General features: G+C 46.7%; 1 protein-coding gene across 1 annotated transcript in view; it reads left to right on the top strand.

Annotated features, from left to right (window-relative positions):
* The window catches only part of DNAH1 (dynein axonemal heavy chain 1), an 827745-nt gene extending 819369 nt beyond the window's left edge, over positions 1–8376 (top strand). The window contains exon 79 of the mRNA XM_069206595.1: positions 7432–8376. Coding sequence (XP_069062696.1) covers positions 7432–7553 — 122 coding nt within the window. The 3' untranslated portion in view covers positions 7554–8376. The remainder of the gene's footprint in view (positions 1–7431) is intronic.
* Positions 8377–26625: the final 18249 nt, after the last annotated feature.

The raw sequence follows: 26625 nt of genomic DNA, 5'->3' as shown, positions 1-26625 counted from the left end.
ATGCATAGGATAAATGGGCTTGCACAGTTATTCTGTGGGGATTAACTTGTAATTGGCTTACATAGGTGCAGCAGTACTGGCTGGATTCACTAATTCTGGCCACCTGATATCTCCACATGTAGCTATGCCTAACTTGTAGTTGGGGCCCTGTGTGAAAGAGCCATTCAGCATTACCTTGAATAGGCTAAAGAGTTAATCCTAACTCTTTGTTAACTACGAGACTATTCACAAAGCCTAAACTGCCTTTGCACAGCCCACAGTCAGATGGATAGAGTTGAACATTACTTCATGCTGTAAATACCCTGGTATAATATTTTATATGTTTTTTAAAGAAAGTTTCATGCTGTCAGAGAGTGACACCACCACCACCGGGGTGGTACCACGTCGGTCCACACATGCATGGTGTGACACCATCTGAATGTGATGACACATGCAAATAAACTTGAACTGCGCAACAAAGATTCCTGTGGCTTTGTTCATTGGTCTAATGGTCATGTAAGTTCAGGTTTAGTTGCGTTTTTGTTTCTTTGTAATTTTTTCTAACCTCACCTCTCCATGCATTTTCTATAGCATACCCACCACCCGACATCATGACAACTCATAAAAAACAATCTCATATTCCTACCTGCAGCTGTGATATGTGAAATAATGCAGCCTGTACGTGCAATATTTAATAGATGAGTAATCTGCTCTGGTACAGCGTCTTTCAGGCCAATAATACTGAAGGTGCACAACTTTTTCTTCTCCCACATGATTATCATGATTACATTTATAGTAAGTCATACAATTCAGAGCAAAATAATAGTAGAGGGCATCCTACCACTTCTGCCGGATCTGATCAATGCGGACCAAAATGGGCTTATCCCAAGACATAATACCTGTCTTAATATCAGATACCTCTACTCGGTCATAGAGTCATCCCGTACTTGGCCCATTCAGCATACATGTTCCTTGGACTGGTAGAGGTGTTTTATTCATTAAACTCGAACTGTATTTTCCAGGCTCTCCAGCGCTTTGTATCGCCCCGCAGCTCATGGGTTGGATCCGATTATCATTCATCAACCCCACAGTGAGAGAAAAGACTGAACATAATATATCGAGCCCATACGCAATATCCAGGGGCACCCGCCAGTGATGTCCACTGTCCCCCTGCTATTTGCTCTGGCTCTTGAGCCTCTCACTGCCGTGAGCAGTCTGGGATTGGGTTATATCTAAAGGGGACCATACACATATTATTTCAATTTAGGTGGGCAATATACCCCTTTATCTCTGATACACACATGATAACTTAGCACCCTTGATGTTTATGTTGGAGGAATTCAGCAAAATATTTAGACTTACTTGATGGCAACCAGGGTAAAGCTATTAGATTGTTGGGCTATCATATCTTATTGTGGAACACCCTTCCACGGTCCATTTGGGCCATGTAGCCCTTTCTAAAACAATGTTACCTCGCCTTCTCTACTTTGTTACAAAACTCATAGTCCTCATCCCCGTACCCCTTACAGAATATCCTGTGAGCTAGACTCTCTGTTAGTAGACCTGATATTAGGGAAGAGCTGAAGAAGAGTGGCATTGTCCAAGCAAAGGGTTCTAACCACAGGGGTTGGCATGGGAGCACCAGACTTTCCCTAGTATATTTGGTGGCACAATTCCAATGTGGTAGTATTTGTGTTGTCACATCGGGTCCATGTGGTGTAAAGCCTACAACAAAAGTACCACCACTTGGTGTGATGTCAGCACATAAATGAGAATCTTATTATTCAGCCCGCAGCTGTGATAATTAAAATAATCCCACCTGTATATACAATATTTCGTAGATGAAGAATCTGCTCTCCTACAGTGTCCCTTCAGCCAGTGTTATGGAAGGTGCATAACATTTTCTTCTCAATCATGATTATCTTGATTTATTATATACCAAGTCATAAAATTCTGAGAAAAATAGTAGTTAAGTTCAGCCTAACACTTATGCCAGATCTAATCCACTGGAACCAAAAGGGGTTTATTCTAAGACAACATGCCTCTCTTATTATCAGACTCCTCTTCTCAGTTATGGAGGAGATGCCCGAGGTTGCCCCAATCGGCATGCCTGTTCCTTGACTTGGAACAGGCAGAGGAATTCAGTGAAATATCTGGACTTGATGTAAATTATTATAAATCCCTTCTATTTCTCCTTAGGAAATAAATTCTGGAATTACATATATATTCAAGAGGACACTGGACCTATAGCATGGTCTTCCCTTGCCGTTGAATATCTAGGCAACCAGATGTATCAAGCACATGTGGACAACTTGAGGGCAACCTGGATAAAGCTATTATATTGTTGCTGTCTCAGATCTTGTTTTGGACAACCCTCCCACTGTCCATGATGGGTCATATTGCCCTATCTAAAGTGGTGATGTTGCCTTGCATTCTTTACTTTTTTTGACAAACTCCCAGTTCTCGTTCTCCACCGCCTGCCTCAATATTCCCCGAGCTAAATACTCTGTTAGTAGATCTTACAGGGGGGAAGAGCAGAAGTGTGGTGTAGTCCAAGCTAAGGCATCCAACCACTGGGTGTGGCATGGCAGCCCCAGACTTTTCCTAGTATTATTTAGCTGCACAGCTCCAGAGTGTGGCATATTGGCTGGGTGGCCATCATCAATAGGTGACAGGGCACTGCCCGCCAACGGTCTTACTCACTTCATGTAAACACAGTGAAGGGTTGCCTAAAACGTGGATTCTAGTGCACTATGGAACCACGCCCCTAATCATCAGGTCTTTCTCTTTTGGGACTGCCTGCAGGACATGAAATGCTCACATCTAGAACACTTTCCGCGTGGCCAGATGCAAGGGTTACCACACATAGGTTTATATTCTTAGATGGGACCCTCTTGAACTTACCAGAGTTACAAGAATAGTATGCCATGCATAGCAGTACCTTTTTGATGTATGGCACTATCAAGCAATTACTGACCATTCACTGGGACATTAGGGTCCAAGAACCTGACACCAATCCTCTTCTCCACACACTACATACCATAGGGGACTGAGGACGCTTCGTACTTGGCTATTTAGGGCGTTCCAATGAGAATGAGACCTTCTAAGTACCCTGGCACAGGTAAGAAGTAACTGGAAGGACTCTTTGAAGCAGATATTTAACAATGCTTATTGATTGAAAATCCTAATATATCCTTGTAAAGTCTCCAGCAATGGCTGTTTTAATTCCATCCAATTTCACTTTTTGCATAGAGCATACTTAACTCCCCACACATTACATCTGTTATATCCAATGAAGAAGGCACTTGCCCTCACTGTTATGCGTTCAAGGTAGATATACTTCACAAATATGCACATTCAGGAAGAGTATTATTTGATATGACACAACCCACGGATCGGACTGATGTTTCCACCGCACAGCATTGACTCCAAGATGCATCCTCCCGCGCTGAAAACAAAAATGACACAGCAAGATCAATTGATCTGTCATTATTTCTAGCCAAGATAGCTGTGGTGATGAGACAGCAGTCTCCCATGCCAACCTCTGTTACACAAAGGAGTGCTGAAGTCCTTATGTGGGCAGAGGCGGAAACCACAGCCCTCTGGATGGAACAAATGGGGTTGAAAAAATTGCCTCTAGCGATGTATTGGGACACAATTGTTCACAACTATGCAGAACAGAGATGACGCCCACAGAGTTAAATTCATAGTCAACCCTACCATAATAATGCAATAATGCGCTTTTAGGTCCCGCTTCCTGTAGGCCTATCCTTGATGATAAGAAAAACAACTTTGTCAGTCACAGGGTGAGATTTTTGGGAGTTTGTGGGCTGAGTTTAAGCAGGTTTTTTCCTATTTTTCTTCTTTTGTTCTAACTCTGTTTATGCAAAGATACTTTTGATGTGGGCTCTTCATCTCTAAGCACCGTATATGACAAGGCATGGAACCAAATAGAATGTTTCCTAATAACGAATAATAAAGCTTGTTTCAATAATACATTTTGAAAGTGTATATCTAAATTTGCTCTTATACACTGTAGCAATATGTTTGGTTGCTACGCACCAAAACATTATTAAAAGGTTTATCGGAAAAAAACATAGCACGCCACTGACCTCCCTAGTAAAGCCAGAGATTGGCAAAGGAAATAGTGCTGAAAGCCCTTCATCTAATTTGCCCGTTAAAATGAACTGATGCTAACTGACACTGCACAGTTTAAGGGACTCTAGAGCAGCAAGCTACCTTTAAGCGACATTGACAAATTGGTCTCTAATTACCCTAATTTTCTTTTCGAAAGTAAAATGTCTTGCACTTCCTTTAAGCACTCTGTAAGAACCCCTTTCAGAGGGCCACAGGGCAAGCAGGACCTACTGACACCAACTCAGAGGGTTGAGGTATTTTATTCCTGATGTCCCAGGGCCTGAATTACTATGGATCCTGAGTAACTGGGCTAAGTACCCTTTAGCGCTTGGCTCTTAGTAGTAGAATGGGCCAAGCAGTCCATGGCTTCTTTGGAGAGAGAGATCCAGGGGTGAACACAAGCTCACAGCTCAAAACATGTTCAGTAGCAGAAATAAATGACTGTCCTGTCAAATACTTGCTTTTATTTTATAAAAGCAGTATTTATACATGAACATGAAGTAAAATATGGCATACACAAACAATACACACAACCCCTTGAGGTCAATGCGACAGTGTTCAGTAGGCAGTTCTTGAGTCCCACGTCCCTCTCAGTAATGGAAGTGGTTATTCCTCAATCACTATAGTCAAAATTTTAATTAACTCCTACTAGCAGTCTCAGTTTCAGGAGTCCTACTCTGACTCTTTCAAAGCCAACAGTGTTCCAGCACCCTAAAGCACTGTGCAACAGAAAAAGTTCCCCCTGGGCCTTTCAGCCATAAGATCAGTCTTACCAGCTCCTGCAGTGATTGCATGAACAGAGTCTCTAGGAGCCTCTCATTCATTGACATCACAGAGAGCGTGTCATGGCTGCTGTTGGTGAGTAGCATTCTAGACTTTGCAGGGGCAGCAGCAGCATGTCCACGTTGGTTCCTTCTCCTTTCCACAGATGGGGGGCTGATTGGTCTGGTTCCGATCCTCAGTTGTTGGCTTAGGCCTGCATGGGTCAATACAGCAGTGTCTCCTGCCAATGACGGCTTGAACCAAGCAACATTCCTTGTCCTTTCCAGTGGCTGCCCTGGCATATAGTGTCTCCTGCCTTAATCTGTTCATGGGTGATTGGCCAGCATGGCAGTAACTTCCTCTTCATGGTTGCCCCCTCTGGCATATGGAGTCCTAGACTTCACTCTACATATATACTGCGGCCCGACTGGCACAGCCGTAATCTTCATGGCAGCCCCATCTGGCATACAGGGTCACCATCTTCACTCTGCACACTGGTACAGCCTGATCGGCGAAGCAGTAATCTTCGCCCTGGCCCCCTCTGGCATATGGTGTCACCGACTTCACTCCTCACATAGGCTACGGGCCATTTGGAATGGCATTAACCTGTGGCATACGCTGGTGCCGAATTCACTCCACACATTGAGGATGGCCCATCAGCTCAGCAGTATTCTTCACCGCAGCCCCCTCTGGCATACAGGGGTAGCAGACTTCATGCCACACCACAGTGACTGCCATATCGGCAGGGATTGGTGACAATAGTGGCCAACTGCATGGCTGCTCGCTCTAGCATTTGGAGCTCTGAACTGAACTTGCACAAGGATGATGACCCGAGCGGTGCAGCAGCCGTTCCCTCACACCTCCCTACAGGGATCCATTTGAGAGGATCCCTAATGGACCTCATTCCCACTAAGCACTCTCCTCTTCCTCACAGGGCACACTGTTCTTTGCAAGCACACATGCACTGGTGCTATAGGTTCAAAGGGCAGGTGGTCTTGGATTTCTCTGGGTGATGTTCACTCACCCTGCTGGGAGACTGGCATGCCTTAGCCCTCAGCCCTAGTCAGAAGCAGAAGTCCTGCAGAGCTTTTTCTCCTTGCAGAGCGTGACTGGCTGCTTAACAGTTGACAATTTGGGGATCTTGAGCACCCCTTACAATCTATTTAGAGCCACAAAATGTGAGTTTCCACATTTGTGCTGGGTCTGCTTCCTTTTGAAGTGCCTTCTCCTCTGCCCTGCCCGTTCAGCAGAAATCAGTCTGTTACAGCAGGAGCGACTCTAAGGCCCATATTTATACTTTTTTAGCGCTGCATTTGTGGCATTTTTTGGCACAAAAGCGTCGCAAACTTACAAAATATAATTGTATTGTGTAAGTTTGCGCCTCTTTTGGGTAATAAAATGACGCACATTTGGTGCTAAAATGGTATAAATATGGGCCTAAATCCAACAGCCCCACAACACAGGCCAAAGGAATGGCTAGAGGTTCACACCTCGATGCCAGCCACAGTGGTATGTGTTTCAAAAGGTTTGCCATGGGCACCAGCTCTATTCTTTATGAATCTCTTATTAGCCCCATCTCCTTCCTGAGATGTGCCCAAGGCCCTTCCCAGTGACCTCTCTCTGAATCAAGGAGCACCCTTTAAAGTGTACTGAACAGCATGGCTCTCCTTCCTCCAGTGTGTGCCCCACCCAGCTCACGGGAACTTAAAAATCCAAAAATCTCTCTGTGGGGCTTTCTCTACCTCCCCAAGCTCCTCCAGTCAACTCTGGATCTTCCAGTGTGGAATCCAGAATCTTCTATGTATTGTACCATTCACAGGCACACATATACAAAGCACACACATGACACCACACGTGCAGCACAGCACTACATACTAACTTGAAGGAGGTCAATGGTGAGTTAGCACACAGCAGCGGAACTTTACATGAGTGAATCTGCAGGCCTCACTCCAGTGACACAGGTAGAAAATCCTGTTTACTTCTACTGATAACTACATGGAATACTGCCGCCATTTGCTCGTGCTACTTAAATCCTGTTGAAGGCATTAGCCTTTAACTGCTAGGAGGGAAGCCCTTTGGGCACTCCTACAGGTCCAACAGGACCACAGTCCGTGAGACAGGCCTGTGTCATGTCGCGCATGCATGATCCGTGCTTGGCCATGACAAAGTCATCGTTGCAACTGGGGCATTCAGGGCAGGGGTATGTGTCCATCACTATGCAAGGGACATTGACATTCCAACGCTTGAATTTCAGTTGTTTATCATTTGCATATTGCAAATTATGGTAATATAAAGTTTGTCCACTTTAATCATTCTAGAACCTTCAGACTGGTAGCCTATGACCTATCATGTATCAAGAATGTTTTGAAATCATTTTTAATTTTATTTATGTTGTAGCCCTTGTTATACGTTATCCACTGCAGATGTATTTGTTGAGCAGTCTATTACCAATCGTTTTGTGCGTGTTAGCATCATCCTGAGATATTATCAGGGGAATAATAGTAATGGATAATCATAGCTGTATTAACCAGAATTTATTTTCATTCATTTCAGGTACACTGTCAACCACTGGCCATTCTACCAATTATGTAATTGCAGTGGAGATACCAAGCAAAAAAACACAGAGGCATTGGATCAAGAGGGGCGTAGCTCTTATCTGCGCCCTGGACTACTAGTAATGCCATTGGACTCACCTGGGGGCCAATGCTTTACCCTCACCTTAGGTGCTACTCTAGCGGTTCTACACTGCTAACTCATTGGCTGACACTTCCACTTCAGGACTAAGTTTACTCCACCTTCTCTAACCTACATACAGAACTGACTGCAATGTATGCCAAACCAGTGTTTCCCATCCTACCATTATTTAAAAACAGAGAACTATATTAATTGCAGAAGAAACATGTCCAATGTAGCCAGCATCTTTACGAAAGAAAATGTGCTTTGTGTGAAAGTGCCATCAAAAATGGAACAAAGACGTATTAAAAAACTAACGTGTCCATGGAACTATGGATGACAAATGTACCACTACAACTAGTCACAGAACTAATGTCTCAAACGTACAAGTGCCAGTCTCTGAATGGCACCTGCATTTGGTGCCAGTTTTCTACTTCTAGCCAATTGCTACATACACAAAGTATTACAGGAATGTGTCAACTGTACTGTTACACATATTTGCTTCACCATTGACATGTCCCGGGGCAAAGCACCCAAAATAGGCAAAGGCTGCATGAGCAAACATTCTGGGGACACACTGTTGGAGTGTAGGAATATATGTCTTCAGAAGAACTTGGTGCACAGTAGTAGTTATACCTGTTGTAATATTCCAACAGGTGCACTAAAATTCTGGTCCTACCTGGAGAGTTCATAATTCAGTTTGCCTCCCACTGGTGCTTGTTGATCATTAACCAAAAATGTAAAGTCAAAATGCTGAATCTGTACTGGAGCAAGTGTTGCTACATGGTGTGTTCATCACGTAACAAATAAAATATGTATACATCAGCTCTGAAGTCGGTTTGAGGTGTGAGATGCAGGAAGATTGTGCACCTGTGTGTGTGTGTGAGAGAGAGAGAGAGAGACACAGAGAGAGAAGCTGCTAAAAGATTTGCCGCATATTTTTGAATATCAACAATGGTTTCTAAACACCCATTGCTTTTTTGCATAAAAATTATATTTCTCTCCCATAAAATATTTAAATTATATGAAAAAAAGTCAGGCATCGAATCAAGGCATTGACTTGAAATGAATGAACTAAATGTGTATTGTCTCTCATTTTGCTGTAAGTTGCCGGGCCTCTTTTTCACTCTTCAGGGCTTTTATAGAGTTGAATGATGGTGGGAGACGTTGCTATACCATCGTGACACAATCACCATCACACTCTTGAATAGTGTAAAAGGCCATTTATTAGGACAAGATTGCAGTTAATAAAAAAAAATCTGAATAACTTCGAACATTCCAACTTTCCAGCATCCTTTCCGTACTACCCCCTTTAAAAAGCCCCACCTTTCAGTTTCCATTTTGTTCCCCCAATTTTGCCTACGTTCACCTAGCCTCCACCTTCATTCACCTACTATCCACACTCCTTTCATACCCTACCTCATGCGGGCATCCCCCACACTGGCATCCTTCACCTGCTTCCTCTTCCCCCCGAAAGGGTGGCCAGGCCTGCATCTGACTCTCCACCCTCCTCCAGCCACTGCCCACTCACTACAACCTGCCCTAAACTGGCAACAAGAACCCTAACCCAACCCCCCCCCCAACCATAACCTCTGTCCTATTGCTCAACCTATGCAGGGTGGGTGGTGGCCAAACTTCCTACAGTGCGATCGGCTTTCACACAGAAGAGACCGACCCCTCCCCTACCTAACTATATAAACCGACTCCTAAAGGCCTCCCCTCCAACCCCATCCTGTGACGTTTTTCCTGTCACAAAGGATTCCATGGAGAGAATAGACTGTGTTTCTGCTCTCTACGGGGCCCTTCATCATGACACAATCGCCATCACACTCTCGAATTCGGTAAAATGCCCTTTATTAGGACAGGATTGCAATTTATACCAAAAACATTTGAATAACTTTGAACATTCCAACTTTCTAGCATCCTTTCCGTTTCTCCCCTTTTGAAATGCCCCACCTTTCAGTTTCCATTTAGTTCCCCCACTTTTGCCTCCGTTCACCTAGCCTCCACCTTTATTCACCTATTATCCACACTCTCCTTTCATACCATGCCTCATTCGGGCATCCCCCACATGTTCATTCTTCACCTGCCTCTTCTCTCCCTCCCTCCCCCCCCCCCCCCGGGAAGGGTGGCCAGGCCCACATCTGACTCGCCACCCTCCCCCAGCTACTGCCACCCAGCAAAGCCCCTGGGGTGTTTTGCTGCCCCACCAGCGAATCCACCGCAACACCTTCAGGCAGAAACCCTGAGCCACACCTTCTCACCCCACAAATGCCCCTGCAAAAACTGCAATTCCATGCTGTAATATGCATTGACCATATCCGAAAGGTGCACCCCATCGACCCGGAAGAGAACTGCCTCTTCCTCTTTGATTCCTTCATGTGTCAAAACCCTAATATTATGGGCCCAGCAAAAAAACGTCATGGTTTGACTGAGCTTCCTCCTAGCCCTGTTGATCGCCCCATGTTTTATCGTTCCCCTCCATTTCCTGCGGGCTGCGAATTCTGTCCATACCAAACAAGTTCCAGCCATCCTCTACTGAAGCAACTCTAGATCCTGTTGCATGTGTTGCAGTAGGGTGGGCCCAGAGAGTTGCACCAGATCATTCTCACCCAGGTGAAGCACTAAAACATCAGGACAACCCCAATGTGGCAACATGGATGTCAGAAAAGGTAGCAAATTGCTCCATCTCATCCCACTCTTCCCCCACCACAAAACCTCATGACAGCTGCTTGGCAGTCCAAGAGAGTTTCTGTAGATCTGCTTTTCTGCATATTTTGCTGCCCAGCGTATAAAGGAATGCCTGACCAGCTATGTGACCACCTTGGACGTTGCAGGGCCACTCACACATCCTGTAAAGAGAAACAAATTCCAGTAGAGGGACAGCAAGCCCCCCACACTCCACATTCCCCCTTAGTGGTTACTTGCACCCCACCACCATGCCCCTAAAGACAGCTCATGCCCACACATACTGCTGACAGCACGGCGAACGCCACCTCCTAATCCGCCTGATCTGCGTCCAGTCCCACCCCAAGCAGGCCGCCTCAATCCAGAATGAGTGGGTCCCAAAATTACCCACCTGACGACTAATTTGTTGCATCGCCATCCGCAATACAGCCAACAACTGAAATGCTGCAAGCTTCCCACCACTCGCGTGACAAAAAATACCCTCGAACCTATGCACCACCTGCGCTAGAAAACTACCCCCTCACCGACCGGGAACACTACAGCATTCCCTCCTTGCACAGTCACACCCATTTTCCCCTTCCAAGCTGGTCCATCTTAGACCTTTGCAGCCAGATGCCCAAACGTTCACCCTCAAGACGCACCTCCCCCAGCTTCACGCCAACAGCCTTGCCCACTTCCAACAGCTCAGACACACGAAAAGCCTAAAAAATCATCCTTGTCATGCACAACCGAAACAGCACCACCTCATATCCATCCGTACAGCAGACTGACAGCACAGGTAACAATTCAAGTAACATTTCAAAAGTAATGGCCTCACTCACGGCTGTACTTGTCCCCGTCCTTTCCTTTCCCCACCCTTTCTACATTCTCCCCAAGATGTCATCTTTTGCTGGGTCAAAACCAAAAAACAACTTCCCATAGAAGGACACTCCTGCTAACTTGTTCCCGATGGTAGCCGGCGACAAACCTTTCTTAATCAAAAACAGCACAAAGCTCATCACTCGTGCCTCAAGCTCACCTTGATCCTGAAACCCACAGCCATCCGAATCTGGTGATGAGGAAGCGATACGCCCGACATAGCAAGGCCCATGTGCCGACAAAACTTCCTTCCTCCTTGAACCACTCTACATGCAAAATTGAAAAACCCCAATAGCTGCTGGGCCATCCTCAACTCAATGTTAAGTAGCAACCGAAGGTAGGCCACAATTTCTTCCACTTTGTCTGCTTGCAGTCGTGGTATGAGTGCCACAGTGTCCAGTCAATAGCCATGAAGACTAGTACAATACTTGGGCCCGTCGTCTTTTCCGGAGACAAAGGAACCCCCACGTCTAGTTCCTGCTGTTCAAAGCACCTCAAAGCCCTGTCATATGCCACCGACTCTGCCTTGCCCACAAACAGGAAGTCATCCAAGTAATGCGACACTGCCCGATGGCTGCTCTCCTTCATGAAAACCCACTACAAAAATTTACTGAAAGCTTCGAACAAGGCATATGAAATAGCACAACCTATAGGGAGGACCCTGTTGACATAGATAGCCCCATCCAGCTGCATACCAGCAATGAGAAATCTTCGGGTGAATGGAAAAGAGTCGAAAAGCCTCTTTGATGTCACACTTAGCCAGCTCCGATCCCCTACCACACCCACGAATGAGACGAATGGCATCATCAACTGACGCATACACCGTTCCCGTGTCCTCTGGCATGATGAAGTCATTCACCTATGCCCTCTCCGGCCATGATAAATAATGAATTAGTCAAAACTCCCCTCTTCTCTTTTTTGGCACCACAGGCCCAATGGTGAAATCATCTACTCCTCCATAGGCCACTCGCAAAGGGGCCCCCAATCCGTCCTTCCTTAACCTCTTTACTCAATTTGTTTGCAATCACCTCTGGCAGCTCCCTGGCTGATCACAAATTGTCAGCCCATCTTCGCACCCGCGGTCCTTGATAACCCACCCAGAAACCTTCTCTGAAACCCCACTCCAATCTCCGCGCTATGTCCGTGTCAGGATACATGCACAACTAAGGCAGTAACTTGGGAAGCTTAATTGGTGTAGGAGCTCTTTGGCCCAGGAGCGCCTTGAGCTCCACAGCCCCTGGCAGATCACCATTGTTCCACTGGACGGGCCAGTGAGAAACACTGCATGACCGGGTGCCTCCCTCCACATTTGGAGCACTCAAGTTTAAATTTACATGGGTGCCCTAGAAGAAACTGTAGGAGGCTGGCCTGGCTTATAGTGGGTACCTGATGGTACTTACACCTTGGGCCAGGTCCAGTTATGCCTTATTAGTAGATTGGTAGTGTTCTAGCAGCTTAGGCTGATAAAGGTAGCTATAGCAGACCAGCTTAGGCTGAACTAGGAGACATGCAAAGCTCCTACTATACCACTTATATCATATAGCACTATATCATAAGAAACACAATAATCAGGGTTACTAAAAATAAAGGTACTTTATTTTAGTGACAATGTGCAAAAATATCTCAGAGGATATACTCCCTTAGGAGGTAAGTAAAATACACAAAATATACACACAAACCAAAATCAGGTAAGTAAACAGTTAGTAGTGCAAACACTGTAGAATACAATAGGATGCAATAGGCCTAGGTGCAACACAAACCATATACTCTTAAAGTGGAATGCGAACCACAAATGGACCCCTAGGCTAGTGTAGTGTGTAGAGGGTCACTGGGAGTGTAGGAAAACACTAACGGTGTCCAAGATACCCCAACCCAAGACCCTGAAAAGTAGGAGTAAAGTGACCCTACTTCCCCAGAAACACACTAAAGTCATGATAGGAGATTCTGCAAAGACCACAACTGACTGAAAAGCACTGAAGACGGATTCCTGGACCTGAGAACCTGCAAAGGAAGGGGACTAAGTCCAAAAGTCACGAAAGTGTCCAGGAGGGGCAGGAGCCCACTAAACCCCGGATGAAGGTGCAAAATGGCTGCCTCAGGGTGGAAGAAGCTGAAGATAGTGCAACAACGAAAGGTGCTAGGAACTTCTCCTGTGTGTAGAAGATGCCCCACGGAATGCTGGAGGATGCAGCATTTGTTTCTTTGGAGAAAGACCGCAAACAAACCTTGCTAGCTGCAAAGGTCGTGGTTGAAGATAAAGGGTGCTGCCCGGGCCCAGGAAGGACCAGGATGTCGCCACTTGGGAGAGGAGACAGAGTGGGCCCTCAGCAACACAGAGAGCCCACGCACAAGAATGCAGCACCCGCAGAAGTCCTTGAACACGCGTTCAAGGAGACTGAGAAAGGTGATCATCTCAACACTACATAAGAGGGTCCCACGAAGCCAGTGGTTAACTCAGCGAGTTGAGCAATGCAAGACGGAGTGCTGGGGACCTGGGCTAGGCTGTGCATGAAGGATTCCTTGCAAAAGTGCACAGAAGCCTAAGCAGCTGCAGTTCATGCAGTGCACAGGATTACTATCTGGAGAGGGGAGGCAAGGACTTACCTCCTCCAAATTTGGACAGTTGGATCACTGGACAGTCTAGGTCACTTGGGTCCACCACCTGTGTTCCAAGGGCCATGCTCGTCAGGATGAGAGGGGTCCCAGAGTACTGGTGATGCTGAAGTTTGGTGCCTGCTGGAGCAGGGGGAAGATTCCGTCGACCCACAGGAGATTTCTTTGTGGCTTCCAGTGCGGGATGAAGGCAGACAGCCCTCAGAGCATGCACCACCAGGAAACAGTCGAGAAAGCCGGCAGGATTAGGCGTTACAATGTCGCTGGTAGTCTTCTTGCTACTTTGTTGCAGTTCTGCAGGCATCCTGGAGCAGTCGGCAGTCGATCCTTGGCAGAAGTCGAAGAGAGAGGTGCAGAGGAACTCTGGTGAATTCTTGCAAGTCGTTATCTGAGGGAAATCCCACAGGAGAGACCCTAAATAGCCCTCAGAGGGGGATTGGCCACCTAGAGAGGTAAACACCTATCAGGAGGGGTCTCTGAAGTCACCTGCTGGCACTGGCCACTCAGAGGCCTCCATTGTGCCCTCACACCTCTGGATTCAAGATGGCAGAGGTCTGGGACACACTGGAGGAGCTCTGGGCACCACCCCTGGGGTGGTGATGGACAGGGGAGTGGGCACTCCCCTTTCCTTTGTCCAGTTTCATGCCAGAGAAGGGACTGTGGGTTCCCTGAACTGGTTTAGACTGGCTTATGCAAGGAGGGCACCATCTGTGCCCTTCAAAGCATTTCCAGAGGCTGAGGGAGGCTACTACTCCCCAGCCCTTAACACCTATTTCTAAAGGGAGAGGGAGTAACACCTTCTCTCTGAGGAAATTCTTTGATCTGCCTTCCTGGGACTGGGCTGCCCAGGCCCCATGAGGGCAGAACCCTGTCTGTGGGTTGGCAGCAGTGGTAGCTGCATAGAAAACCCCAGAGAGCTGGTTTGGCAGTACTCGGGGTCCATAGTGGCACCCCGCCGAAGCATGGGATTGGCACCCCAATACCAGATTTGGCATGGGGGGGACAATTCCATGATCTTAGACATATTACATGGCCATATTCGGAGTATTATTGTGAAGCTGCATATCGGTATTGACCTATATGTAGTGCACGCGTGTAATGGTGTCCCCGCACTCACAAAGTCCAGGGAAATTGCCCTGAACTATGTGGGGGCATTGTGGCTAATGCCAGGGTGCCCTCACACTTAGTAACTTTGCACCTAACCTTCACTAAGTGAAGGCTAGACATATATGTGACTTATAAGTTACTTAAGTGCAGTGTAAAATGACTGTGAAATAACGAGTGCGTTATTTCACTCAGGCTGCAGTGGCAGTCCTGTGTAAGATTTGTCTGAGCTCCCTATGGGTGGCAAAAGTAATGCTGCAGCCCATGGGGATGTCCTGGAACCCCAATATCCTGGGTACCTAGGTACCATATACTAGGGAATTATAAGGGTGCTCCAGTGTGCCAATTAGAATTGGTGAAAATGGTCACTAGCCTATAGTGACAATTTTAAAGGCAGAGAGAGCATAAGCACTGAGGTTCTGGTTTCCAGAGCCTCAGTGACACCGTTAGTTACTACACAGATACACACATTCAGGCCACAAACTATGAGCACTGGGGTCCTGGGTAGCAGGATCCCAGTGAGACAGGCAAAAACAAACTTACATACATGTAAGAATGGGAGTACCATGCCAGGCAAGATGGTACTTTCCTACAGAATCCATTATTAAAATTCCACCAGGCTCCTGCACTGCGGATGGGAGAGCGCTGTGTGTTACCCTCCCTTCACCTGGGCAGGACGGGGTTGAAAAGGCTTATATACCACAGGCAAACCTCTTGCAGTGTGTGTGTGTCGATGCCATAGAATGGGAAGACGCCACCCACTGCAACCATAATTCCGAATCTACATCACCTCATGGCTTTTCCGGGTTCACGCTCACACTCGCCCTGAACTCCTCATTGTAGCTCAGCCATGCAAAACCTCCAAAATGCATCTGCGCCTTTCGGATCATATCCATATACTTAAAAAGCACAATGCCCCTGTCCGGGTATTCACGCAATAAATGATTGCGTAAATAAGGAAGGCAGATGTCCAATTTTCCATAGTTATTGGAACACGCAGCCTACACGCCAGCTCCCACTCTTCTTTGGAACCTTCCTTTGCCTGTATGTCTCTGTGGAGGAGCTTGAACATGTCTATATATTCGTGCTTCCATATTCTAGCTTTTGTTTTGTCCGCCACGTGGGAACCCAGTGGCATTGTCAACCCGATATGGTTCCAATGCTTGTTATGTTCCCCCCCCATCCTTGGCATCACCGTCTACCTCTCTCTCAGTCACTTTCTCCCTGGCGCCTCTGATGCCCCATCCTCGTTAGCAGCTGTTTCACCTGTAGTCAAAGAATGTTTCGCCCCTGCACTAGACACTTCGTATATAGACTCATCCCCCACCCCGATAGACTTGAACTGAGGTGTACCAGAACTGGCTGGGGGTTACCCCAAACCGACCACCATTCACACTTACCTTTTAGCACTGGGTCGTGGGTGTCCGCCCCCTGAACCGTCTTGCGACTGCATCTGCAAACATCCTTGCGTGCATCCTCCTGTGCTCTTGCACCTGGAAGACATCAAATAAAAAGGGGGGGCTGCCCAGCACCAATGCAGACGTGCTTGTGCTTTGCTGCAAGAGTGCCTGCAATAGGAGCAGGATTGCTTTTGTGCAGCAGGGGCACCATAATCTGCGGTGGAAGACGACTGCACTGGGCGAGCCCGCTTTCAACAAAGAATCGCCGAGGTAGGCAAAGATTGGAACTTCAGACCTCTGCAGGTGTGCTACAACCACTGCCATCATCTTGGTGAACACCCGAGGGATGCTGGTGAGGCCAAAGGGGAGCATGGTGAATTGTAAGTGTTCCTTGCCAACTGTGAACCGCAGGTAGCGCCTGTGGGCAGGCAGGATGGAGATGTGAAAATACGTGTCCTGCTACTCCAATGCCACAATCCAGTCTCCTGGATCTAGGGCAGGCAGAACTTGAGTGACCTCGAGCATTTTGAGTTTGGGGAAAAGACTGAAAAGGCACAGGTCAGGTATAGGATGAAGGCCTCCATCCTTTTTGCACACCATAAAGTAGCCAGAATAGCGACCACAACCTCCTGATGCTGTCAACCTCTCAATAGCTCCCTTGGCAAGACAGAACATTTCCTGATGGAGTAAGGAAAGATGTTCCTTTGTCAACTGGTTGTAAGTGGGTTGCATGGGTGGAGAGGGATCCACAAAGAGGATGGATTAGCCCCTCTGTACAATTTGCAGTACCCAACAGTCTGATATTATTGACCTCCAGTGGAGCAGGTCTGCCCCCTACTGGATGTCCGTAATGGCAGGAGGGCAAACTAAAGGGGCTTGGAGGCTGTAGCTGCCCGGGGAGTAGTTGGCTGGCGTGACCTCTGGCTACCTGTCTCACTTGGTCAGTGGGAACTGCGTCCCGACCAAAAAAGGGTGTAAAAGCTTGCTTATTGTGGTGACTGGCAGCATATTGACAGGGTTGGAAACCCCTTTCGTGGCCACGAAAGAGGCAAAAGGCAGTTTGGGGGTGACGAGGGATCATTGAGAGACCCAAGGTTGGACATCCGCCCACGAAAGAGGCAAAAGGCAGTTTGGGGGTGACGAGGGATCATTGAGAGACCCAAGGTTGGACATCCGCAGAAAAACAGTAATCCTAAACCAGGCATAGCCATGAAGAAATTGCTCTGCCCAGAAACGGTTGTGCCCATCCTGCAAGGAATGGCCAACTTTGCTGTATTCTTCCCATCGCCAATAGCCTGAGAGAGTATGGCTAGGGCCGTCCCTGAGACTATAGGTAGTATTTGCACAACTGAGTCCCAGATCATCTCAGAGTAACGGCCCAACCAGCATGTGGTGTTCACCGACTGAAGTGCTAGGCTGGTGGAAGAGAACATTCTTTTTCCAAAGCTATCCAACTTCTTGGATACCTTATCCAGTAGAGTGCAAAGGAACGTGCTAGGATTCACTCTGGAAGTGGAGGCCTGGACCACCAAGCTCTCCGGAGTGGGGTGCTGGGTGAGGAAACTGGGGTCCCCTGGAGTGAGGCCATGGTGGCAGGCAGTCACCCTGTGCACAGGAGATACTGTGCAGGGTTTGAACAAGGCCCAAGGAGGGCGTCACAGAGGGCTTCATTAAAGGGGAGCAAGGGTTTGGAGGAGGCAGTTTCCGGCAGAAGCACATCTGTCAAGACATTAGTCTTGATGGCCACTGAGGGCAACTGAAGGTCCAAGATCTCCACTGCCCTACCCACCAAGATAGTGAAAGAGTCCCCCTCCTCTGTAACCACAGTAAGAGGGGAGACCAGGCCAGTGTCTGGTGAGGGGTCTAGCCCAAAGGCATCTGCCAGATCCTCATGCCAGATGTTCCCGGTATCATCCAATGAGTGGTGACATTCAACAGGGCTGCCATACACATCCCATTCGTCCCCAGTGCCAGGCCCATCAAAAATAAATGGCTCTGGCTCCGACCCGGAATGCATGGCTGCAGATGGCGCTGGAACTGGCATTGTGAAACGCCAATTCTGCTCCATGTCAGAGTTGAGGATGATGGGGATGGTGTCGTTGATGGGTGTTGACTGTGCCAGGGGTGTTGGTACAGGAGCAAGCACCGGAGAAGGTACAATCTCGGTGACGGCACTGTGACGGATCCAGCACCAGATCCAAGGGACTATAATGGTGTTGAGGGCGTGCCCGCCGATGGGAATCTAGTGGGGGTCCCTCCCAAACCCACAAGGCCCAAAGGCACTCCAGACGGGTCAGGCCACCAAAAAATTAGGTGCATGGCCTCATAGAATTTTCGAAATTGGGTGAGGATCACTATAGCATCTGGAAAATCGGGGAATTGCTGAGCCGGTCCTGGTTGAGGCTGCAGATGCACGAATCCTGGAGTGCCAACGCTCCCTGATCTCGTCTGAGGTTTTGGAGAGATGGGGAGAAGTCAAAAACCTCTCTGACTTAGATTATTTTTTTCCTATGTGATTTACCCAGTGACAACTTTGATGGAAATAACAATCTTTGGGGGCAGCTCTGCAAGCAGTCCCTGGAAATTCCTTGTGACAGGGATCTTGATCGCAATGGGGTTTTTCCAACATTGGGTAGCAAGTAGCTTGATGGAGCACTCTCTCACAACCTTCGGGTGCATGGAGTGGCAATCCTAGCAAGCCTTAGAGTCATGGTCCTTCTCGAGGCACCATAGACAGACCAAGAGGGGGTCTGTCAGACATCTGCCTGTGACAGGCACCATATGTTTTGAAACCAGCCAGTTTCTTGTGGGTCATCCTATCACACCAGGAGAAAAGTATTTCTTAAAAAAGTAGACAGCAAAAAGTTGAAAAAAGCCATTCAAAAAGTAATTGAGGTGTAGCGCTTCACGGATCTGTACTATATGGTGCGGAAAGGAAAGAACTGACGTCAGCGTGCCAAGGTGGCACCTGTATAGGTATCGTGCCTCACCTCCAGCACAGATGACCCAAACATGGAGCCGAACAACCCCACATAAAGACCCGTAGGGGTACTGCTTGAAAATGTCCACATTCAGTCTGATGCCTGGGGATAATTCTAAGGTAAGGAATCTGTGGCTAGAGTCTCTACTAGATAGGGCATTACCAAAGTTAAGTAACTTGTTCATTACTAGTATAGGCTATAAGGTATACCCAGGACTGGTAAGTTAATTGCCACTAGTGGACTGCAGCACCTCTTGTGCCATCAACTACAGTGGCCTGCATCAAGTCTATCATTTCAAGCAAGACTTCAAGCAAGCCTGGCTTTAGGCCTATCATTGTAGCCTGACCACAGGAGTTTAAAAGCTCTAATTTAACCTTTCAAAATAAATGCTTTTAACAGGTCTTTAAATATTAAAGTCACTTTTAGCCCATATGGCAGATTTAATGGTTTTTAACAGTAAAAGATGTAGAAAGTTAATGTTAAACATGTCCTTGCAGTGATTAGCACCCAAAATATATTTTCATTGTAGCAAGGCTGGCTGTTCCAGAGAGAAGTACTATTATACACTATTAAGTGTACTAATGTTACCTTTGGCTAGGAAACAACTAGACACATCATTCAGGGTCTTTTTAATACTTCTTTAGAGCCAAATTAAATGGTGAAGTCAGATTTTTAACAAATATTAAGAAAAATATATTTTAGAAAATTGCCTTTTCTGTGTATAAAGCCTCTGAAATCTAATTTGCATTAACCTCCAGTTGCTGCCCACAGAACACTCAAGCTCTGACTAGGATGTGAAAAATTCTCCCAGGGCAGAGACAAAAGCTTGTGTGTGGAGTGGTGTTTGTCTGGCAGGATGACCATTTGGGCAATGCCCAGGATATTAATTTACTTCAACGGTACCTCCCCTTCCACAGGCAGATTTCAGATGCCACTTTAACAGGCCTTTTCTTTTACCCCCCCAGTCAAGCAAACACCAATCCCAGTGGGTAGGAAGCTTCCCCTAAAACTGGTTTGGATGGGCCACAAAGGAGGGATTGCTCATATTCCTGGCCACACTGTCAGGTGGGCACACAGGCTGTGCCAGAAAGGATAAGGGTTTCACTATCTTAGTTTTGGGAAAAGATGGACACTCTGGGACTATTTACAGTAGGGCACACCGGAGATGCTGCAAAAGTGAGAAGGGTAACCTCTGGTAACTTTATCCCATTAGTTAGAGAGGAGCCAAGAGTCACTGCCTCCCACAGGCTGGTCCTTAGTATAAAGGTGGCATCCTCAGTACCCTCCTCATACCACTTCTGGACCTGAGGGAGATCAGAAGAACCTGATGTCTGAGACCTGAGAAGCCCTGAAAGACTAGACCTGTTCTCTCTTGTACCCAAAACAAAGAAGTGAACTCCAAAGGTCATAAGGCTGACCTCCTGTTCAAGCTACAGGGGAAAACAAACTATAAACATTTAAAAAGGATGTCAAGCTACAAGAGGACTTTTCTAAAGATTTCCAGCTGTCCCTTATCAACTGGACCTGCGCTGGGGTCTGCTGGTAGCCTCTGTTGGAGTGAGTCCTAACTCCCTAGTGCTGTTTGTTCCTGAGGTCCTGAAACCCTTTGCTGTGTCTGACTAGACTTCTGCTACCCCTAAAAACCTGGGACTTAGAAACATTTTGGCTCCAACAATCTCCGAAGGATCAGGATTAACCTTCCAAGCTGGTCTGGCCAAGGTGGTTGCTGCTGGGCTGAAGATTCAGGTTTCTTCAGCTCAGTTTTTTGCCACCGCAAATACTCTGCAGTGGGCCTTCTTCAGCTACAACCTGCAGTTTTACTCCGCTGGAAAACCAGAGTTCCAGAAAAGTGATTAAAATCAAATGAAGAAATCTTGACTAGGTGAAGGCACCAAAGGTATATGTCTAGCAAGGAACCTCCTTGAGGTTGAAATCTGAAGTTCTCTTACTCTGAACTTTCCCACAAAAAAACAAAGGCTTCACTCGGACAGCATCCAATATCTATCCAACCTCTTACAGCACTCCTCGGCTACTGCCTGCTTCCTTGCCTCACTGAAGACTTTGGACTTCTATTTTTGAGACTAAATATCAAAGTAAATCCACCAACCGGATTGAAACTGGTTCTTGTATGCAAACATCGCTTCATCGTAGTTGGCTTCAAATTGCTCCTAGGTCCTGGTGTTCTGCAACCAGTTGACTGCTGTTGGCACCACCTTTATTTAAAACTTTAAAAATTCATATGTCTGGTTCTCCTTATTGGATGTTTGTCATTTTGGTGTCATTTTATTTATTGCAATTTTCTCTGTTTTTAAAAATTTGGTTTAGAATTTGTAATGTGTGTTTTTTGACGTTATTACTGTTTTGGGACTGCATAAAAGCTTTACATATTGCCCTAATTTAAGCCTGTCTGCTCTGTGCCATAGGTACCAGGAGGTTGAGCTCAGGTTAATTTAGTGACTTTAGTGGTTGACCCTGATAAGGATTGTGTTTATTACTTAAGTAACACTCCTTAACTAATAACACAATTTCTTACACTGGAGTTTATCGTTGGCAAATTGAAATTAAAAATCCCTATTTCAATAAAAATACTTTGGATTCGTATTCAGTCATTTTGTTTCTAAATTCATTCCTTCTCTGAATTTTCACGCCCTGAGTTTTTGATAACATGAACCTGGATCTGACCAGCATGGATAGGCTCAGAATGGCAGAGGAAGAGTTGCAATGAAAGGAGGCTAAAGCTGAGGAGGGAGTCCAAAAAGAAGGACCACCTAATTGCCCTGAGAGCTTGGGAAGAAGTATGGCTACTACATTCCACCCCACAGGAGCAAGGGGATGAGGTGAAAGTAGAAGCCCACAGTTTGTCCACATCAGAGCTAAAGGACAGACAGCAAGAGAGGGCTGTGCAATTTCAGCTAGTATCATAGCTTTGGAAAAGAAAATGCTGGCACTTGAGGAGAAAAAGCTGCCCCAGGCTGCTGATGAGAAAAGATGACCTTGGCCTAAAAGTAAAAGAAGACTCTGATGGCCCATAATAGGAGCCCTGAGCAAGATGGACTTGAGGTCCCAGAGGGCCCCTGATCCAGTGATGATGGTGGAGGCGACAATGTGTATAAGAGAGGTGAAAGAGTCCACATCCCCAAAGACTTGGCAACTAGCTGCTATATGCTGAGGAATGATATAGTTAAGTGGTTTGCAGCATATGAGATGGCCTTATGTATGCATAGTGTCCCAGAGGATAACTGGTGACTAGACTTTGGAAGCACATGCCCATTGCTGGAAAGAATACCCTATTGGCCCTAAAAGTAGCTCATCTGATGAAGTATGTCCCCTTGAAGGAAGCCTTTATCTATAAGTTTGACTTGACTAAAATTGAGTGAGGTTCAGGGATAGCCAGATGCAGTCACTTTCTTTAATTAGTAACCCATTTTCTTTCAGTATAGTTACTACATTGGTAATGAGGTGTTGCTCTCTGCTTAGGCTATGTTTGTTTTTTCCAGATGTCCAGTCAAAAATTTGGAGGTGTCTCTTGATAAGGAGGTATTGTTTGGTGACATAGCCAATCATACTGTAGAAGAATGTAAGAACTCAGACAGCATCACTGGCCACAATTATAAGTTCAGATCCTTCATACAGAACTGAGTGCAGTCAGGTTTACAAATTGTTTTGGGAATGAAAAAAACTCACTGAAGATCAATGGGTCCTTCAGATAATAAAACTGAGTTATGTTCTTAGAATGGAGAACATTAATTTGCTCTGCCTTGCCCCACAGAACTCAAGTACACAAGACCCGGAGAAAAGGCTCTTAGAGAAAGGTTCACAAATGCTGCAAAAATGTGCCATAGGAGTGCCAAATGAAGAATGGAAAATGTGTTTTTATCCAAGGAACTATCAAGTGACAAACAAACAAGCATTGGCAATTACAATTGGCCTCATCTTTTGGCTTTCCCAACGAAGACCTATTGACTGTGCCTTACAGCTGCTTTTTAGCATTGACTTGTCAGTGAATTACAACCTCCAAAAAGGAAAATAAAAGTTTACAAATGAACAAAGGAGACAGCAAGCTGGAGTAATCCGTGACAAGCAGTGGGAGAAGAAGATTGGAGGAATAATAGAGGAGCTGGCTGGAGAGTTATAATTTTTTTTTAAAAGACAAAAAAAACAATGTGGATGGTGACGGGAATGAGAAGCAATGAACTAGCCAGTGGGGAGAGGTGGTGGAGGGGAGCAACTAGTTAAGGACAGGATTTGATTAAGGAAGCCTACCTAGCAGCTCGGACATGGAACACACTTACCCCTCAAGCTCAAGCAGACCGCATCACTGAAGCAGTTCAGGAAGGACCTCAAGATCTGGCTCTTTGACTGAGCAGCACACCTACATTCAGCACCTTCAGACCCTATGGGTGATTAGCCGCGCTTTGCAAATTCTTGACTGATTGATTGAAGCAGCACAACAGGGAGAGAGCAAAAAAACACATGTACTTCCATAGAGTGTGAAACAAAAAAGAAAAAAGTAGTTCCTGGAATGTGAACAGAGGGAGGGAATACAAGTCATCCAATCAAAGGGATGGTAGAGAAGTTATCCTCCAAAGGGGGGGCAAACATAAGACGAGCAAGGAAAACCATTACATAGAAAGTATGCCAATGACACCGGCAAGACCACCATCCAATGGTAAGCACTGGGCTGACCCAAAGCCCACTGTACGTACTGGTGTCATTCACAATAGTTCTTTGACAACAGATAACTAAATACTGTTGGTAGGTGAGACTTAAAAGTAGGGGCTGAGGTGCATATTAGACCGCAGCACTCTTGACAAGTATATAAATAAGTAGAAATTGCATATGGTTTACTTGGTGCAAATATAAGCAAAGAGAACGAGGATAAACATGTCCCTGAGAATGCACGACACATTTCCATATTCCAGTTCTGCCAGTGGATAGTTGCATTTTGTGTTTTGTTGGGAAATCATTTGTCGTTCAAGTTCCTTTCTTTTAGGCATATATCAGCAAATCATCACCTCAATTGCCTCTAAAGCAGATGGCTAAGGTAGTCACTTCAGCATTCTTCCGAAGGAACAGTGCACAAAGAATTGGTGGGACAACAAAGAGGACTGTAGTGCCAAGGTTTTATGACAAGTGACATTTTTGTTCTTGCTGCCTGTTGGGTTGATGGATACCTCGCAGAAAAAAATAAACTTTCATTCGGTCAAAAAAGGCGTTATCACAAGTTGGGAGGCAGCACTCAAACTCTTCTGAAAGGAGGGCAACTCATTCCCACTCACTACCACTGCAGAGAAAAGATGAATAATACCAGAGATTATGGCAGGGGCCGAGTGATAAAAAGGAATTTAAATAGCATTCTCTTCTCTGGTCTCAGCCAGTGAAGACTCCTCCAGACCTCCGACCCCTACCCTCACTCCATCACTCCACCACCTCACACACACACTCCACCATCACAACCCACTCATCCCAATACCAAGCCCTTCATGCAACACCAATGCATGGACACCCCACACAGACCTGCATGGACACCCATCACTAAAGCATGCACATCTGAGAGAATCACCTAGCCCACAAAATCACTACTCACACAAGGCAAACCTGCCAGGGCAATAATAACCATACAGGGCAACACACCCATGCACAAGATGGCACACACAGAAACAATAACACTGCATTTACATCCTCACAGGTCCCCACCCAACGTCACTGGAGAGGAGGTGCCAGCAACTTCCAGTCCACCCCCAGAAGAGGCCCACAGTGATGACAGCAGCTCTGGACGCCTGGATCTGGATGACCAACCTGGCCCATCAGGGATCTCCGGACAGTCCCATAACCCCACAGAGCCTCCCCCCTCAGGAAACACCAGCACAGTACCCACCCAACAGGCCCATACCTCTTCCCAGGTCACATCAATCAGCAGTGTGTCCACCACTTCAGGGAACCCAGGCAACCCCAAACAGGACGATCAGGGACCTAGGGTCAGTGGCAGTGGGCACACGGTTCAGGGGACAGAGGCACAGGACAACAGGGAAGCTGGGAGGACTGCTGTTCGACAGGGGGAGGACAGGCCCAGGGAACTGACTCTCCAGGAGGCACTCACCAACATCCTGGAAGCATACCACCATCCCCAGGATACTGGACAAGTTGCAGGAGACCCAGCGGCTGCAGGAGGGACAGTACCTGGGGATCAGGGAGGACTTGAAGAACATTAACACCACCCTGGTCACCACTGCAGGGGTGCTGGCAGACATGGCCAACACCATGAGGGAGGCAGTGGCACACCACCGGGCCCCTGACACTAGCCAAACCGATGAACAGCCTTCCACCTCCGCTGCCGCTAGTGGACAGGAGCACAGGAACAACAGGTCACCAGCACCCCACACCCTGCAGAAGGATAACCACCCCACAAACAGTCCCTGCGATCCAGGCAGAAGCCAGAGAACATTGCCAAGACCCCGCCAGGAAATAAGACTCTCCTGAATGTCACCCTTGTGTCCCACTCTGTCACCCTGTCCACCTTGAACTGCCATTGCTCCCCTACCTATGCCCCCTTGGGCAATGCATTTGTGATACAAATAGACTGGACTCTATCCTGGACTTTCCTCCATCATCACCCCAGGTCATTGGACATCGCCCTCTAATCATTAGCACTTAAATAAACACCATTTGAATAAATACAAGTATGGAGTCTGTCAAATCATTTAACCATGTATTCGTTTAACAAGCTTTAAACACTGCAATATAACTGTACGGTATTGTATACATAGGAATGACCTGTAGTTGGCTGCAGTCAACACACCAGGAGCGATAGTGGGACACAAATATCTTAAAATAGAGATGCCAAAGGGTACAGTAAGTGGCCTTAGAAGTTGGAAAATCAGCCTGCCAGTGACAATGTCAAATACAAAACTGTCAATGTAAAGTATAAGTACAGTGTCTTACCTGTGTGTCATTGGAAGTACTGTCTTCTGATAGCACTTCTGTTGTCCTCATCCTCATCCTCTGCCTCCTCATCTTCACTGTCCACAGGGTCTACTGCTACCACACACCCATCTCCAGCCTCATTGTCCTGCAGAAAAGGCACCTAGCGATGTAAGGCAAGGTTGTCCAACATACAGCATGCCACGATGATCTGGCACACCTTCTTTGGTGAGTAGTACAGGGATCCACCTGTTAGATGGAGGCAACAAACCCTGGCCTTCAGGAGGCCGAATGTCCTTTCTATTCTTCTTCATGTTCGCCCATGTGCCTCATTGTAACGTTCCTCTGCCCTTGTCCTGGGATTCCTCACAGAGGTCAGTAGCCATGAGAGGTTGGGGTAACCAGAGTCACCTGCAAATATCGAGGTACAACTGTTATACACACACTAACCCTTAGGGCCCACGCCATACCCATACACCAACAACCCCTGGTTGGGAACCAGGGCTCAC

The sequence above is a fragment of the Pleurodeles waltl genome, chromosome 9, assembly GCF_031143425.1.
Source record: "Pleurodeles waltl isolate 20211129_DDA chromosome 9, aPleWal1.hap1.20221129, whole genome shotgun sequence".
NCBI classification, from domain to species: Eukaryota; Metazoa; Chordata; class Amphibia; order Caudata; family Salamandridae; genus Pleurodeles; species Pleurodeles waltl.
This window is presented reverse-complemented; position numbering and strand designations above follow the sequence as displayed.